The 17,415-nt window shown below is 54.3% G+C and overlaps 8 protein-coding genes across 8 annotated transcripts; 7 read left to right on the forward strand and 1 right to left on the reverse strand.

Annotated features, from left to right (window-relative positions):
- Positions 1 to 426: 426 nt before the first annotated feature.
- Positions 427 to 3,258, forward strand: A1O7_07383 (uncharacterized protein; the record flags this gene model as incomplete). Its single annotated transcript, XM_007761383.1, has 1 exon — positions 427 to 3,258. One exon carries the CDS (start codon positions 427 to 429, stop codon positions 3,256 to 3,258), a length of 2,832 nt encoding a protein of 943 aa, XP_007759573.1.
- Positions 3,259 to 3,798: 540 nt separating this feature from the next.
- A1O7_07384 (uncharacterized protein) lies at positions 3,799 to 5,394 on the forward strand (the record flags this gene model as incomplete). Its single annotated transcript, XM_007761384.1, has 1 exon — positions 3,799 to 5,394. One exon carries the CDS (start codon positions 3,799 to 3,801, stop codon positions 5,392 to 5,394), a length of 1,596 nt encoding a protein of 531 aa, XP_007759574.1.
- A 701-nt stretch (positions 5,395 to 6,095) lies between these two features.
- A1O7_07385 (uncharacterized protein) lies at positions 6,096 to 6,890 on the forward strand (the record flags this gene model as incomplete). The annotated part of the gene is made up of 3 exons (XM_007761385.1): positions 6,096 to 6,152; positions 6,214 to 6,531; positions 6,582 to 6,890. The coding sequence occupies 3 exons, from the start codon at positions 6,096 to 6,098 to the stop codon at positions 6,888 to 6,890; spliced, it is 684 nt and encodes a 227-aa protein (XP_007759575.1).
- Positions 6,891 to 7,516: 626 nt separating this feature from the next.
- On the reverse strand, positions 7,517 to 8,527 carry A1O7_07386 (ribonuclease P/MRP protein subunit RPP1; the record flags this gene model as incomplete). The annotated part of the gene is made up of 1 exon (XM_007761386.1): positions 7,517 to 8,527. The coding sequence occupies one exon, from the start codon at positions 8,525 to 8,527 to the stop codon at positions 7,517 to 7,519; it is 1,011 nt and encodes a 336-aa protein (XP_007759576.1).
- Positions 8,528 to 9,018: 491 nt separating this feature from the next.
- On the forward strand, positions 9,019 to 10,192 carry A1O7_07387 (CMGC/CK2 protein kinase; the record flags this gene model as incomplete). Its single annotated transcript, XM_007761387.1, has 4 exons — positions 9,019 to 9,133; positions 9,192 to 9,565; positions 9,616 to 10,035; positions 10,094 to 10,192. 4 exons carry the CDS (start codon positions 9,019 to 9,021, stop codon positions 10,190 to 10,192), a joined length of 1,008 nt encoding a protein of 335 aa, XP_007759577.1.
- Positions 10,193 to 12,105: 1,913 nt separating this feature from the next.
- A1O7_07388 (uncharacterized protein) lies at positions 12,106 to 13,142 on the forward strand (the record flags this gene model as incomplete). The annotated part of the gene is made up of 3 exons (XM_007761388.1): positions 12,106 to 12,221; positions 12,281 to 12,717; positions 12,832 to 13,142. The coding sequence occupies 3 exons, from the start codon at positions 12,106 to 12,108 to the stop codon at positions 13,140 to 13,142; spliced, it is 864 nt and encodes a 287-aa protein (XP_007759578.1).
- Positions 13,143 to 13,564: 422 nt separating this feature from the next.
- On the forward strand, positions 13,565 to 13,871 carry A1O7_07389 (uncharacterized protein; the record flags this gene model as incomplete). The annotated part of the gene is made up of 2 exons (XM_007761389.1): positions 13,565 to 13,595; positions 13,654 to 13,871. The coding sequence occupies 2 exons, from the start codon at positions 13,565 to 13,567 to the stop codon at positions 13,869 to 13,871; spliced, it is 249 nt and encodes an 82-aa protein (XP_007759579.1).
- Positions 13,872 to 14,099: 228 nt separating this feature from the next.
- Positions 14,100 to 17,192, forward strand: A1O7_07390 (valyl-tRNA synthetase; the record flags this gene model as incomplete). The annotated part of the gene is made up of 1 exon (XM_007761390.1): positions 14,100 to 17,192. The coding sequence occupies one exon, from the start codon at positions 14,100 to 14,102 to the stop codon at positions 17,190 to 17,192; it is 3,093 nt and encodes a 1,030-aa protein (XP_007759580.1).
- Between the last annotated feature and the right edge of the window lie 223 nt (positions 17,193 to 17,415).

Genomic DNA, 17,415 nt, shown 5'->3' on the forward strand with positions numbered 1-17,415 from the left:
ACTTGCGGGCGGCACTAAGGACCAGCTGGGTTGGCCTTCTTTGCTTGTATGTAAACCGGGAGGATGCCTGCCCAGCAAATCCGAACCACCTAACGCACGGCTGTCAAGTGGGTAGGTGGTGCAACGACTGCACATCCAGATTCTGACTTGGCCCAAGGTCGTGTAATTTGAGCTTTTCACTTTCGTTTCCATTTCTTCCCCTTCGCATTTTCAGGTCGTGGCCACTATCGCTACCACCACCTTCGCCAACCATCTATCGACATATACAGACGGGGGCGTAGTCCTCCACGCACACCCTTTCCCGCCGATTTCCCCTTTCGCCTTCCGAGGCCTACCCGAACGTTGATCCCTCCAGTTGGCTTGCTGACCCGAAGAGAGTCACCAAGCCGACTGGGACGGAGCCCTTCGCCTGTTCTACAGACCTTCATGCCGCGGCACCCGGCGGCGAAGAAGCACCAGCATAACAACCGCCATGAGAATGGTCTTGTAGGACCCGGAAAACGTGTCACCAAGCAAAAGTCGAATGGTCACCTCAATGGCACCGCAAAGGGCCCTGTCCCATCCGAGCCTGTTTCTCAGCCCAGTCCTACCGAGAACCCCGTGAGCACAGCAAGCAGCGACCGTGGATCGGCAGCAGCCTCGGATACGCAACAAGATCCCTCAAGACCCGCGCTCAACCTTCAATCCGTGGTTGGCGACACGGATTCAGGCGCGGCGAAAGAGAAAGATATCAAGTTGGAGGCGAATGGATCTTCTATGCTACATCAACGACGAGGCGACATGGGGGTTTCCAAATCAAAGGCTCAAGACATCAGTGTCCTCCATCTGGCGTCGACAATCTTGCGATCCCGGCCAGCTACTGACACCGTCTCCCTGCTGATTGTGCTGCTGGCTCTCCCCTCGGTAATCTTGACCATCGTTCAGGCCCTGTTCGCATCCTTGACCCTGATGCCAGGAGGCGGTGCTGGTACCCCAACGTCATTGCTGTCATTGCTCGATATCTTCCAGGGATCGGCAGGAGTTCCGAACTTCAGCACTATAGGGATTGTGGACACAATTATCTTTGGACTATGGATCTGCTTGTGGGGTTGGGCACAGAATTTTGCGCTCGACTTGGCCCAGATACAAATCGCCATCACTCTAGGCAATGGTAGCTCCGGTAAAACCAGCAGGGTCAACACCTTCTGCGTTGCAGGCGTGCTTCTGTTGCATCTGGCTCGGAGCAGGGACGTGCGCCGCTTCCTCTACTCGAACCTGGTACCGGTCGACCTGCTTTCTCAGACCGGGCTATGGGAATACTTGAAATATCTTCCGACAGATCGTGATTTTGGGGATAGCCCCGGGCCGCCGTCCTATATCCGAAGTCTTTTTGCAATACATATCATTGCTCAAGGTGGAATGGCGAGTTTTCGTCGCTACATTTCTTCATACTCCACCGGGTCCGCTAAATCAAAACGAATAGATACGGAAGCCTCTGCAGGCTCCATATCTGACGCTTCAGCTCTGGACGGCTCGACTCCGGCGGGGGTGTCGTCCTCGGTCGATTACCAACCGCCTCCCACGCCTGGTTTCAAGGATGGCAAGGATAACAAAAGCATAAGTGCGAAGAAACGCAGGCGCCAGGCGAACCATGTCAGAAGCAAACAACCGTTCTGGGCTGCGCTTGCTAGCACCAAAGTCCATGTGCTCAGGGAGGTCGAGCACAACAAAGCACTACCAACCGTTGTAAAACAGGAAGGCAGCCCCTTCGAAGCAACCCACCACGACCTGGTGTCTATCACTAACGTAGAACCCTCGTCCATCATGTTTGAAGCAACCTACACCTACGAATCTGCGCAGCCACAAGACTCCTCACGGAAAGCAGATTGCCGGCCATTCTACGTTCGCATCAACGGAGCGAAATGGCACGCACTATCTTTAGACCCGCCGGTAACGCGCTCCAAACCCGACGGAACCGCTCGTTGGACTGGAACAATATCAGGATTAGCGCCCAACTGCACCTATACCTGCACTTTCATCGACTGCACGGGAGATGAGGACTTTGCCTCTATTATGGTCAAGACCCCAATGCTCTCGGACAAGGATCTACCCCCTTCGATGGCGCCCGTATCTGCCCTTCAACCGACTGCGCCTGCCTCGCCCACGACCACCTTGAAAAACTCCATTGCGACAGGCGAAGCTAAATTAACTGAAGCCCGTAATCGCCTCACCAAGGTTAAGCGCCAGCACAGAAGCACACAAGCCAAGGTTGAGAAGGAAGTGGAAAACTTCACGGCTCGTCTGAAAATCGCCAGCGACGATAGCAAGCAGAGGCAGAAGTTGTGGCAAGCTGAACGGACCCGGCAGCAGACTGAGGACGCCAACGTGGAGCTTGGCGCTGCCCTTGAAAATCTGGTTTCCACGCCCGAGGATGACCATGACGACTACGCAACCGCCAAGGTTACACACGACGAGCAGCAGAACCTCCTCTCGGAAGCGAACGAAGCTCTGGCGAAAGCTCGTGCAGCTGCAAATGACGATACAACTTGTGTCAACCAGGAATTGAGCACGATCGTCGCGCGGAAAGAACGCCTGTCCGGCCGCAACTCGAAGCTGACCGAGCAGCACGACAGAATCACCCATGCCAATGTCGAGGGTCTCAATGAAAAGGAAAGGAAAGCTGCTGAATCACTTGCTAGAAGCGCTGAGCAGCAGAAGCGCGAATCCGAGTTGAACCAAGAGATTCTCAACCTTGAGCGGGAGGTAAGAGGCGCAAAGATGCGATGGGAAAGCAACGCTCGCGAGCTTGATATCCTTGAAAGGCAGGAAATGGCGCATAGGCAGATGATGCTCAGTAACAGCGGTCCTCTGACGCCAGAAGGTGAACTGCCAGGCACCCGTAGCCTGCCGCAGCACGCACGTCCCTACGCATTCGGCAGCTTTCAAGCATTTCCCAACAGTCCAGTCATCCCAGAAGTCCAAGGTTCTCCCTTTGCGGCATACGCCAAGACTCTTCCCACCGTTGATCAACGCCGACCAAGATCCAACACCAACCACTCAGCCGGCGGAATTAGTAACTTCTCTGCTGATTTTGAGGATGCGGACCCTATACCTCCTATGCCGACAACGACGGAGTACGATACCGCTGGTCGAAAAGGCAGCGGCAGTAGCAGAGGCAAGAACAACGGCAGCCCAGCCGGGATCATTGGTGGTGCGTTGCGCAGTCCGCAGAGAGGCAGCTACAGCCCAGGGCACATCCCGGGTTCGACTACGTGGTAGTGATCGAGCTAAAAGCTGCGATAGTACAAAAATGGAGGCTCATGCAGGTTATCCCTTGACAACAGGTATCCCTGATCCAGGTAGCAGATTTGAGGTAGCTCCAAAGAAATACTTCTTGGTCGTGCACGATCAGATTTCCTTCGCAGTAGCCCCCGCCAGTTCTAGTACGCTGCAAATCTCGTCGTCGTCAGAGCTAGTTGATCAAACGGGATACCGTTGCATCTCGACCCAGTAGAGCCCGCCGAACACAATGGAGCTGGTGAAGTTGTCGAGGGTGAAAAGGTGTAAGCTGTAGCATGCAGCAGAGCATACAAGCCTACCTGCTCATTATGAGTCGCAACGTGGCACGTGACTTGCATGCTCAAATTTAGTTACATTTCACTTCACTCTAACCATTACCTGCGGCAGTCATACTACCCCGAGTACTATATGTGCGGTCCGTTGCGACTCTGGCGCACGTCCTCACTGATCACCCGAAATTTTGTACGCGCGTCGCTCCAACCTGTCCGTCTAAGCTATTGCACTAGAACCTGTGCCACGATGGCCAAAGAGAAGAAGAGCAAGAACAAGGAAACGCTCAAGAATCCCAAGGGCACACGCGACTGGTTCGGCGATGATGTTGTCCTCCTAAGAGCTATTCGGCGTCAGATCGAGACCGTTTTCGAGAAATATCGTGCGCAGGAGCTGGATACGCCAGTCTTCGAGTTGCAAGAGGTGTTAAAGGGCAAATATGGCGAAGACTCGAAATTAATCTACGACCTGCAGGATCAGGGTGGGGAGCTCCTTTCATTACGCTACGACATGACCGTTCCCTTCGCCAGATGGCTAGCCATGAATCCAGACATGGAGACTTCGAAGCGGTACGCGATTGGCAAGGTCTACAGGAGGGATCAACCCGCCATATCCAAGGGGCGCATGCGGGAGTTTTGGCAATGCGACATCGACTTTGCTGGCGAGACGGCACCCATGTTCAACGACAGTGAAATCATCTCCTGCGTGGTCAAGATCTTTGAGGCGTTGGAGTGGACCGGATACACAATAAAACTTAATGACCGGAGAATCCTGGATGGGCTCTTTGAAGTGTGCGGTGTCCCGGAGGACAAGTTGAGGACAATATCCAGCGCGGTTGACAAATTGGACAAACTGCCGTGGGAGGAGGTCAAGAAGGAAATGGTAGAGCAGAAAGGTCTTGACGAGTCCGTCGCGGACAAGATTCGGACGTACGTCACGAGGAAGGGCGGCAAAGAACTACTCGAGGAACTGCAGAAGGACGAAGCTCTCATGAACAACCCGAAGGCTAAGAAAGGGATCGAAGAAATGGAACTGCTGATGCGGTATTTACAGAGATGGAAGGCTCTGGACAAAATTTCTTTCGACCTCTCATTAGCACGCGGGCTCGACTATTACACGGGGGTCATCTATGAAGTTGTCACAGAGGGATCTGCCGGTGTAAAGGCGCCTGCCCCCGCCACCGTCGAAGATTCTACGCCCCCCATGCCTCCTGTCGCTTCGACAGAGTCAGCCTCGAGTGACGCTCCCGTGACCTCGAATGGCAGCACGAACGGTGTCCCTAGGAGACCAAAGGAGAAGAAGAAAGCCTCTGAAGACGAAGATAGGTCAGACGATCCTACAGTTGGCGTCGGCTCTGTCGCGGCTGGCGGTCGCTATGACAACCTGGTCGAACGCTTTAGGCCCGGTGCCAATATGCCTTGTGTTGGCGTAAGCTTTGGCATCGATAGAATAATTGCCATTACCAAGGCGAGGATGGCCAAGGGCGAGCGCTTCAGCTACATTAAGCCCAACAGAACCGATGCATATATCATGGCATTCGGCGGTTCCGGCTTCAGCGGTATGTTCGAGGAGCGTATTGACATTTTGGCTGCTTTGAGGGAGGCAGGTCTCCGGGCAGAAACGTTCTCCAAGCAGAAGGCCAAATTACAGAAGCAATTCCAGCTCGCAGACCGTGCCGCGGCGCCTGTTGCGGTCATTCTTGGCGAGGACGAGCAGGCACGGGGAGAGGTCAAGGTTAAGCAGATGGGCCTCCCTGACGGTCACCCGGAAAAGGACGGTGTACTTGTCAAGGCAGAGGAGCTCGTCGCTAAAGTGCAAGCGGTCTTGGAAAAGCTTGACAAGTAGCAATAGGAATGCTGTGTAGGAGCCACGAGGGGCGCACGCGATATGAGAATGGCTAGACACCGCTGGTGGATACTGCAACGCTTCGTCGCGGCAGGAGTGCGAGGCTGTAGACTAGCGCATCTAGAATCTAGAACGTGGTAAGGCTGCCCAATGAGCGCCCATCCATGTGGACGAATCGCACTCCTTGGCCAAGCGCCCAGGCATGAAACACCCCCTGTCTCAACAAACGGCTTCTGCAACACTTTCACCTCAACCTGACACGGTACAGCCACTGAATGGCTGACCTCTGAGACCTTGGCTGAAGATCCAAACGTCGCATGATGTGTTTGAGAAAAGGCTTCGCCCAATGGCGACCGTGCGGCCAGCGGATGCAAGCACTTCGGCTGACCTCGCCGTCGATTTCGCCAACTCACTCCGTGGCATTCGTGGTCTGAAGCCGCTGTCCGGAAGTCCATGACGCCGAAAGCAGCTCTTCCCCTTCAATTTGGCCGGTAGTCGCTTCTCCCCTGGTCTTCACAGGTTCAAAATGTCCATTTAGAGGCCCGAGTTTCGCATTTCTACTCTCTCTCTCCTCCACCTCCATCTCTATCCCTCCTTCTCCCAACAAGTCGTTCGTTCATTGTGTTGCTGGTCCAGCATTTAATTGCCCTTTCCTTTCGACATTCCTTTTTGAACAGAACAGCTTTACATACTCAGACGCGATGCCGGCATTCCGTTCCTTCTTTGCTCTTACAATCCTGGCCGCTTGCCTGGCGCAAGTATGTCGACTTCTGCGACTCTCCAAGTCTTGTGTTGGACCTTGGCTAACCTTGGCATCAGGCTTCCGCTGGCGGTGATGGTGGCTCTGGCGGATTTGGCGGTGCAGGCCAGTTCGGCGGTGGGCAAGATGGTGGGCAGGGTGGTGGCCAAGGCGGTAGCTCTTGGGGAGGTCAAGGCGGTGGTGGCCAAGGTGGTGGCCAAGGTGGTGGCTCTTGGGGTGGTCAAGGTCAGGGTTGGGATCAGGGTGGCAAGAACCAGTACACCGCGAGCCAGTGGCAAGCTCCCCCAACGACCCAAGTTGCCGCTCAGACATGCCCACCTCAGACCTGCCCAGCTCAGAACTGCCCACCCCCCGCCACCGAGACCAAGACCGAGACTGTAAGTCCTGGTTCGAGTCTACCGTTGGCGCGACTGACGTGAGTAACTAGACCACTGTCACCGCGGTGTCGGCCTGCTCAGGAAGCACTGTGACCGCCTATGTCACTCAGTGGCAAAACGCTCCCCCTGGGTGCTGGTGCGGTCCTCCTCCCACCGGCCTCCCGGCTGGGGGAGCGGTTGCTGTTGCCAGCGTCTCAATCACACCGGGTCTCTCGTCCATCCCAGCCGCGGAGGCTGTCAAGACTGGTGTGTTAGTTGCTGGTCCTGCTGGCCCTCCACCAGCCGCCACGGCCACTGTTTCTCCAGGCGGCTTCTTTGGATCGTCAAGTGAGTTTCGAAACAGGGTCCGAAGAGAATAGCTTTATGCTAACCGTTGCCTCCTTAGGCGCTTCGGCCGCAACGTCATCTGGTACGGTACCTTCTAGCTCTAGCAGCATCGTCTCATCTAACGAAGCCCAGCCTCCTAAATCAGACGTGGCTTCTCCAGCGCAAGCTTCGACAAGTACGACGACAACAAAGAGCTCGTCACCATCAGCAACATCGAGTACCACCACCACAGTACCAGCTGCGGCCTTATCTTCTCCAACCACTTCATCTTCTTCTGCAAGTGCATCTTCGGCAAGTGCGGAAGCCGCCTCGAGCCCTACCGGAGCCGGTGATGGGATCCCATTCGGCGCATTCAATACTATCGATCCAGCCACTCTCACGCTCAAGAACGCTTACACCTTGGGTATCGGGAGGAGAGCCCCAGCGCCGACAATGTTATCATAGACGAAACCCAAAATCCATGCAACATCTACAGACGACCTAGTTTTATACCCCTGTTGGAAACGAGGCGAAGCGATGGATGAGTCCACCTACTCTCGGAACTAGAGTAGCCTATTTTCTTTTCATTTCTTATATATTGGGCACTTAGCGAAGCTCGAGCCCGGCCGGGTTCTTGAGCTTATCAGCTCTTGTTGGTGGCCACTTGTAGCGAGGGTGGTCATGCTTTGATAGAAAAATGCAACGCAGAGGTATCCTGGGCGCGGGCTGTATCAGCACCGACGTCGTCGGGCCCTGCCTTACTATCGTGACCATTTCCAGGTGCTGCTTCCAATCTCGCCTTTTTCGCTCTTCTCTTCATCTCACGCTTGGAGAGCGGTTTATCGTCCGACAATTTTTGATCCTCTTGAGCCGTGGAAGCCGCTAGGGAGGTGTTGGATGCTTTTCGCTTCGCGGCGTTGTTGATGACCTCCTTTCCCCTCTCAATGTCTTTACCTTTTTCAGTTGCTTGACCACCGCCGTCGATAATGTCTATGATACCTCTGAAACTTGTCCGCTTCATGGCCGCTAACCTCACAACCTTCTCGGCTTCCTCGCAAAGGGCTTCCTTCCCTCTCTCCTGACCCAGGCCCCATATCTGCGCAAGATTGATCACGTCATGTGGTCCCCTCACACCCAGCGCATTCTTCGCCTCACTGCTTAAGATAATTCCTCTCCCTCTCGTGGCTCTGATGAGCTGAGTCGCTCCACTGATCAGGTTCCTCCTCGCCTCACTATTCCCCAAAGCTTGTATGGCGGGAGCATAGCATATCTCGAAACGGGTCCCACGCTGCAAAGCGGACGAAACAGTTTTGAATTTTATGCTGTGGGTCAGGCGTTGAGACAGATCGAGAGAGATCAGATCGCACTCGAGCGACGTGCAGCAAAGTTGGAGCGTCTTTTCGGTGGTTGGGCGCAAGGCGAGGAGATTGTAGGCTGGGGAGAACTGTGTGAGGCGGTGGTTTTGGGTTGCGTCAGAGATAGTCAGTGTGAGCCGTGTGAGGACTGTCGTGACAGTCTTGGGTATTGTCAAGGCTGAGATGGGTATTTCTTGAGGTTGAGATGGGAGCTTTCCCGTCACGGTCAGGGAGACAGCGACCACCGAATAACCTAGCTCGGCGTGGAAGGCCAGGGTGTGCGAGAGGTCCGCATGGTTGGTTGTGTAGGGAAGGCTCAGATCATGGAACGGCATCGTGTCGATGGGGGACGCAACTTTGCGTCAGGCCGATGTCAGATATGGTCAGCATGATGGACCTCAGGTATAGTGAAGAAATCTGAGCGAGCACCAGCGTTAACAGTGGTGTTCATGTATTGCCATCGACTACAACTGCGGTGGACTTACGGAGTGATTCTCTGTTGATGTGAGTTCTCGGCTTCACGGCGCCTCGGAGATTAATTCCGGAGGTACCGTATTGGATCCCCACGCGGATCGCAAAGGCTCCCACACAACAGCGCCATCTTGCATCTGCCCTGCTGGGCGCAACTGCATACCATCTCGACACCTCTTCCAATCCACATTGTTCCCTCCTCCCAATATTGATTGCCTGCCAGTCCGACGGCATAATCAACAGCGAGCGCGCCCATTCAGTCGCCGCGATATCCAGCCTGACTCCCCACTCCCTCCACCCACAATTGCATGATACATCACCATCCCACATCGATCAGACCGCCGCAACCGCAGCCATGGCACGAGTCTACGCCGACGTCAACGCCAACATGCCGCGGTCATACTGGGACTACGACTCTGTCGCGATATCGTGGGGCGTTCTAGAGAACTACGAAATCGTCCGAAAGATCGGTGAGGCCATCAATCGCACAAACCACGAGGTGGAGTGCACCTACTGAGGAGCCTACAGGAAGAGGAAAGTACTCGGAAGTGTTCGAAGGCATCAACATTGTCAACTACCAGAAATGCGTCATCAAGGTCCTGAAGCCCGTCAAGAAGAAGAAGATAAAGCGTGAAATCAAGATCTTACAAAACCTCTCCGGGGGTCCGAATATTGTGGCCCTGTTGGACGTGGTGCGAGACAGCCAGAGCAAGACTCCGTCGCTGATTTTCGAGAACGTCGACAACACCGATTTCAGGACCCTCTACCCACGGTTCGTGGATTTCGATGTGCGCTACTATATTTTCGAGCTGCTCAAGGCCCTGGATTTCTGCCATTCCAAGGGCATCATGCATCGAGACGTCAAGCCGCATAACGTTATGATCGACCATGCGAAAAGAAAGGTACGCACAGGAGAGCGATGATTGTTCCTGGTGTTGACTCATTCGCGTAGCTTCGACTGATCGACTGGGGTCTCGCCGAATTCTACCATTCAGGCACAGAATACAACGTCCGCGTCGCATCCCGCTACTTCAAGGGCCCCGAGCTCCTGGTCGACTACCAGGAGTACGACTACTCCCTCGATATGTGGTCCTTGGGCGCCATGTTCGCCTCGATGATCTTCCGAAAAGAGCCCTTCTTCCACGGCAATTCCAACTCGGATCAACTGGTAAAGATTGCCAAGGTCCTCGGCACGGACGACCTGTTCGAATACCTTGATCGCTATGACATTGAGCTGGACGCGCAGTACGACGACATACTAAGCCGGTTTCCGAAGAAGCCGTGGCAGAGCTTTGTCAATGCCGATAATCAGCGCTTCGTGAGTCCCGAGGCTATTGACTTTCTCGACAAGTTGTTGCGATATGACCATCAGGTGTGTTTCTATGGCATCCTCTGTGGCGTCCCGATGTGCGAGCTAACTAGAGCCATAGGAACGTCTTACTGCTCAAGAAGCCATGGCCCATCCGTACTTTGCACCTGTGAGGACGCAAGCAGCTCAACAGCAGAATTCTCAGAACCACGTTTCTTGAATGTCGTCAAGATTTCGAAACACAGACATTGGCCGTCTATGAGGACCACCTGAATCAAGTAAGATGAATGAATGCCGCAAGGGCAAGCCACGTCCCAAAACCGGATCGGACTCTGACACTCGACCGGTTTCGCAAGCCTACCTGTGACGCCATTTCATCTTAATGGTTCTTCGACATGGGATGACGAAGTGTAACGACGGGTCGTTAGCGGCCGTGATGAGGATATGGTGGTATGATATCAAAAGGATGTACGAACGCCGCGATGTGCAGCGTGCGATGGTATGGAACGGGGAAGAGGATCGGTCCATCCACTCGACTCAATCTGATATATTCATTTGTTTGTTCCCTCGCTTTCTTGCTCTGCTACGGCATCCTGCGGTGGAAATGAAACCATAATTGGGGATCACTGGCGCTATGGCTGGTATGATTAATTCATTGCGTCTATACGGAGTACACCTCACACTGCTGCTGCGCCCTTCCGTCTCAGAGATGTGCTCGTTCTTCGTGCGAATAAACACCCTATGGCAAGGGAACAAACCACGGAGGGTATTTACCACACGAAATCGCCTCATGTGTCCCCTCTTAGGTCGGCAACAACGTCCCGTTTCAGCTTACTGCTACTGTACCTAGTCGTTCCCTCCAAACGTCTGGGCAGGAAGTGGCCCAAGACAGGGGACGATGGGTACGTCGAAGCACGCTTACCACCAGGTGGCCATGGTGCCGTGTTCCGCGACCAAGTTGGCGAAAACTGAAGACGCCGTGATAGGCGACAGCCACGCACGACGGTTTCCGGGGCGGGAAGCTTGAGTCGATGTCGTTGCAACGCAGTTCCAAGTTGGGAGTCACCGGCTTATGCTGGCTAGAAGATAACTTGTAGCTCCGGAGACTCCAAATGTGGCTGCTGACTCTACGTCAATTACTACCGTACGTCTGATGGCTCCTTCAGCGCGGAGAGCACCCGGAGGAGGTTCAGAAGGTACGTATTTTGATCAAGACCTTCGCATAGCCTGCGCCAGAGAAGTCTACTTGTTCTTGTTCTCCCTGGAATATCAAGCACGTGGAGGTAGAAGTACCTTGAAATGCCCCTGGAAGCAGCCAAGGCCCAAGTGGCTAGCGGCAAGTCAGCATTTACGAGATCTCACGCTCTCCTTCTTATCCTGCGGTACGTCTCGTCACGCCTGAAGGCAGGTAGGTGCCTCGCTCAATGCAGGTCGATACGAGCCGTGCCCGATCAGACCCACCTCCTGAACTGGACAATCTCAAGGGGGCTTATTCCTTCGAGGCGGAGGCCCGGCGTCACGGCACTTTATGTCGAGCAATAAATTGTGTCGACCTCCAGTTGATGGAGCAGCCTGGCTGGTCAACTCTATCGTTTGTCCAACGCTCAAGAAGGTAATTTACCAGCCCGATAACGCGATAATTTCGACGCTGGTGAACAGGGAGCTGGCTGAACAATGGCGGCGCCTTCAGATGACTTCAGCAGCCTTCTCGCCATCCGAGATTCAATCAATGCCTCGATCGATGCCTATGTGTCGCTGACGCCCGAAGAGAGAGCGAAGAAGCCCAAAATCGACCAAGCACGCCAGCAGATATGGAGAGCAGCGACCAAACTTGCCAGCGAAACTGTCGTGCCGCAGCAACAGGCGACCTTGATCGCTTTCCAGGTGAGCATGGAGAGTGGTTTGAAGCGGACGAGGCTCTGACGGGTGCCTTCTGTCCAGCCATGGCTGAATGCAGTTGTGCGCACGGCGTTGGAGCTGGAACTGTTTAATCATCTCGGAGACTCGATGACAGCGGCTGAGCTGGCCCAGAAAACTGGAGCGGACGAGGTGTTGATAGGTGCGAGCGTCTCTTGAGTGACGAGGAGCTTTCCCTTCGGGCATCACCACTAAATCAGATATCCAGCACGCCTCATGCGCGTCCTGACAGGATTCAGCATCGTCGCTGAGCTTGGGGAGATGATCTATGCCCACACGGCTGTCTCGCAGGCACTGACTACGCCCGGCATTGCTGACCTCAACAAGCACATGTGAGTTTCATGCAGTCGTCCGTCGGGTCTTGCTACTAACAAGATACTACTCTCTTCAGCTTTGACAGCAGCTGGGACTGCATCGGGAAAATGCCAGCCTACCTCAAGTCTCTCGAGTACAAGAACCCGGACCAGCCCGAAAACACCCTCTCGCACTACACCACCGGGACAGATTTCTTTGCCTACCTACGCAACGACCCGGCACGACTTGTCCGCTTCAACTCGGCCATGAAAGGTGCCGGAGGGATCCTTGCAAGTCCGATCCCGACCCCTATCCTTGAAGCCGCAGGAGCAGCAGTGGGCCCGGCCGGCGTGGTCATGGTCGACGTTGGCGGCGGTATCGGCCAAGTCACGGAGAAAGCGATGGAAGCACACCCGGCCATCAAGGGACGCTTCCTCGTGCAGGATCTTGGCAAAATCATCGACGAGGCGAGGGCAAAGAAGCCCACATTCGAGGTCATGGACTATGACTTCTTCACGGAGCAGCCAGTGAAAGGTACGTAACATTCGCACGTTCTCCTTTCCTGCGGAGGAGTCGAGACATGTTCTTCCTACCTTCCGGTTGTCGGGTTCAGTCTAATGTCATGCGTCGCCTGCGGCGCGCACACAGGAGCCGGCATATACTTTATGCGCCGTGTCATGCACGATTTTCCGGACAGTAAATGCCGCGAAATCCTCAGGAACCAGGTCTCCGCCATGACGGCCGGTACCTCGAGGCTTTTGGTCTGCGAAACTGTCCTACCGGCCACAGGATGCAGTGGCTTCGAGAGCCTGGCTGATATTAGCCGCACGACGTTCTCTTCCATGCAGCGCACGGAGCAGCAGTGGAGAGTGTTGCTGGAGAGTGTGGGTCTAAAGGTGGTCAAGATTTGGAGTGCTGTGGCTGGGCCGTTTGGCGTGATCGAGAGCGTCCTTGCGTGAGGAAGGGATGGCAGTCGAGCGGGAGCGGGCCTGAGCGGATGGGAACTGAGCGGATGGGACTCAACGCAGGTCAATGTCGACTGAAAGGGCGTCATGAGCGGTTGTTTGAGGGTGGAAGGGAGTATGGGTACTCCGTACTTTGAAGGCAGAGCGCAAAAGGAGTTCGGGAAACCTTCCTCGTCTACGTCACCAATAATTTTCCGCTGAGCACTGCGACTCATACATAGACTGCAGCGTTCCGATACCAATATACCCCTCGTGCCGTTGAGCTGCCTTCCTCCTGTATTCTATGTACATCTTCTCCTTAACATACTGAGCAAACTTCTTCCGGCGACAATTCTGCCGAAAGGCAGTCGAGCAAAATACTTATCAGGCCTCTGCTTCGGTGCCCTCCTGCTTGGAGACGGCTTTCTCGTTTCAACATGGCCCTCAATGCCGCCTCACATAACACAAGTATGGCTGTTACCCGATCTAATCATGCTCTATGGGCTGTTCTAACATGGTCTTCAAGCTGGCGAGCCGACTGGCTCACCGTCGGGCCCTCCACCCCCGGTATCCTCAGATATCACGTCCGCCGCAAAAGGTTCTGCGGCCAAAGACGCCATGGGCCAAAACGTGCCTGGAACGGATCTCCAGAACAATGACAAGGGCCAGACAGTAATGGGCGAAGCAGGCAAGGAGAAGACTGCTAAAGAAAGTACGCACGATGACACTGAAGGACCGCATTGATACACGACTTCCCCTCGCGCACTCGTATCGGAGTATATGACGAAAGATGACTCACTTGAAGACGAGTACCGGACCGCCAGATAATCAGTGGTGTATGACTGGGAAAGGATTTCATAAGACCTAGCAGGGTCTCATAGTCAATCTTTCACTCCTCGATAGACTTCCATACACTTGTTACCCGCACGACATCGCTGGCTTTCGCACTTGAAGAATTCCTCTCTGACCACCATGCCTCCTACAGTTGAAAAAGAGCGTAAGAAAGCCGAAAAGCTGGCCAAGTTCCAGGAGAAACAGTCCAAGAAACAGACCGCACCCGCTACTGTGCCCGACACCTCCAAAGCTGCTGCAAAGAAGGAGAAGGTCAAGAAGGCTGTCGCCGCAGATGCCTACCAGCCCCAACAGATTGAGAGTGGCCGTTACGAATGGTGGGAGAGCAAAGGCTTCTTCAAGCCCCAATTCACCAAGGATGGAAAGATCAAGCCTGAGGGCAAATTCGTCATCCCAATCCCCCCTCCGAACGTGACAGGATCGCTACACATGGGACATGCTCTCACGAACGCCCTACAGGACACCATGATTCGACATGCTAGAATGAAAGGGAAGACCACGGCGTGGGTTCCTGGTTGTGACCATGCCGGCATCGCTACCCAAAGCGTGGTGGAGAGGATGGTTTACAAGACTGAGGGCAAGACTCGGCATCAATTAGGAAGAGAAGCACTCCTCGACCGGATCTGGAGCTGGAAGCAGAAATATCACAGCAACATCACGGAGCAGCTCAAGCGACTGGGTGGTTCGATGGACTGGAGTCGCGAGGCCTTCACCATGGACGACACGCGTTCTCTGGCAGTGCGCAAAACTTTCATCGACCTGTTCGACGAAGGTATCATCTACAGAGCAGATCGGTTGGTGAATTGGTGTTCTGCGCTGAGCACCTCATTGTCTAATTTGGAAGTGGACAATAAGGAGCTGAAGGGTCGCACCAAGCTCAAAGTGCCCGGTTACGACAAGATGATCGAATTCGGTGTACTCACCTATTTCAAGTATCCGATTGAGAAAGGCGACGACTCGCACAAATCGTCCAGCTCACCCGACCGCTTCAAAGGCTACGAGTTTATTGAGATTGCTACCACTCGTCCGGAGACAATGCTTGGTGATACAGCTATCGCCGTACATCCCGAAGACAAGAGGTACAAGCATCTCGTTGGAAAGTTGGCCATCCATCCTTTCATCGCCGACCGCAAGATCCTGATCATCGCGGACGAAGAGGTGGAGATGGATTTCGGTACTGGAGCTGTGAAGATCACTCCGGCACATGATCCCAACGATTTTACCAAGGGCAAGAAGCACAATCTAGAGTTCATCAATATTCTCAATGACGATGGTACGCTGAATGCCAACGCAGGCCCTTTCGCCGGTCAGAAACGCTTCGATGCTCGCTATGGCGTTATCAATGCGCTTAAAGAGCTCGATCTATACACGAAACAGGAAGATAACGCCATGGTGATTCCCATGTGCCAGAGAAGTAAGGACGTGATCGAGCCAGTGCTCAAGCCACAGTGGTGGATGAAAATGACGGATATGGCTAAAGCCGCAGACGAAGCCGTGCTCGACGGACGCATTATGATAAAACCCGAGTCAGAGTCAAAACGGTTCCACTTCTGGATGCAGAACATCCAAGACTGGTGCATTTCGCGACAGCTTTGGTGGGGCCACCGAGCACCAGCCTACTACATTGAGTTGGAGGACAAGTCCAGTAATGATGCTGACAGCACATATTGGGTGGCTGCCTACAATGAAGACGAGGCCCGCGCCAAGGCGGAGAAGAAATTCCCCGGCAAGAAGTTCATTCTGAAATGGGACGAAGATGTCCTCGACACGTGGTTCTCGTCAGGGTTGTGGCCGTGGTCGACGTTAGGGTGGCCGGAGGAAACCTCAGACATGCGAGAACTGTATCCGACCTCTATGCTGGAGACAGGCTGGGACATTCTCTTTTTCTGGGTGGCGAGAATGGTCATGCTCGGCCTGAAGATGACCGGTGACGTGCCTTTCACGGAGGTCTACTGCCATTCCCTGATCCGCGACTCTGAGGGCAGGAAAATGTCCAAGTCGCTGGGCAATGTCATCGACCCGCTGGACATTATCCGAGGTATCACATTGGAGGGTCTCCATCAGACTCTTTACGGCGGCAACCTCGACCCTGCCGAAATTGAGAAGGCCAAGGCATATCAAAAGGGCGCCTTCCCCAAAGGTGTCGAGGAGTGTGGTGCTGATGCTCTTCGGTTCACCCTTGTGAACTACACGACTGGCGGAGGCGATATTGCCTTCGACGTCCGAGAAATTGAAGCAAAGCGACGGTTCTGCAACAAGATCTACCAGGCGACGAACTTCGCCCTAGGCAGGCTCGGTGGAGACTTCAGCCCAGATGCTACTTTGACGGACAACAAACCCAAGTCGCTGGCAGAGAAGTGGATCCTTCACAGATTGAACCAGGCGACAAAAGCGGTGAACGAAGCCATTGAGGATCGCGAATTCTCGGTGTCTGCAGGCACGCTGTATCAATACTGGTTCACTCAACTGTGCGACACATTTATTGAAAACTCGAAATACATTCTGACGCCTGAGGCGCCGGAGGATGAGAGAAAGTCCGCACAGCAGACTCTGTATACCGCACTCGAGGGCGGATTGTTGCTAATGCACCCTATTATGCCCTTCATCACCGAAGCCCTATGGCAGAAACTTCCACGAAGAAAGGGCGATACAACCGAGAGTATCATGATTGCCAAGTACCCTGAATTCAAGCAGGAGCTGGATGCGCCGGAAGAAGCTGAGAAGTACGAGTTCATTATGGATATCTCTTCTGGTGCCCGAAGCTTGCTTGCGCAGTACGGCTTCAAGGAACCTGGTGATCTTATCATCCAAACATACGCGGAGTCCGCCTTCAAGACCGCCTCGGAAGAGAAGACGTCAATTAAGTCGCTGAGTGGCAAATACGCCGGCGAAATCGAGGTCCTCCCACCGGCTGCCGACGCCCTCCCACCCGCAGGCTGCGCTTTGCAAAGCATCAACGCCGACGCTGCTGTGTACCTGAAGATCGTGGGCCGGATCGATGTCGCCGAGGAACTGAAGAAGCGGGAGAAGAGCATCGAGGATGCTAAGGCTCGTGCGGACAAGAGCAAGAAGATTATGAGCGGAGCAGGGTGGGAGAAAGCTAACCCAGAGACCAGGAAGAAGGAGCAAGAGAAGCTCGAAGATGCGGAGAGCGAGGTCAAGAGGTTGGAGGAGGCGATCAAGGACCTGGAGAGATTGAAGCTGGAGGGCTGATCAAGCCCGTGTATTCGTCTGATGGCTCAAAAGCCAGGGCAAGTGTTTGCATTCAGGGTTCTAGAGGATTAGCGAAGAGCATCCGTCCGTCGTAGCTAGGCTAGCCGCATCGGAGTTGTCCTCCTGCTGGCTAGATAGAGCCACCCCCCGAGCACCGAGAGGACGCTTGTTTAATGTGTCGGCTTGTGGCTCGCCAAGATGAAGAAGTCCCAAGAGCCGGGCG

This window comes from Cladophialophora yegresii (assembly GCF_000585515.1).
Source record: "Cladophialophora yegresii CBS 114405 chromosome Unknown aczIN-supercont1.5, whole genome shotgun sequence".
Lineage (NCBI taxonomy): Eukaryota > Fungi > Ascomycota > Eurotiomycetes > Chaetothyriales > Herpotrichiellaceae > Cladophialophora > Cladophialophora yegresii.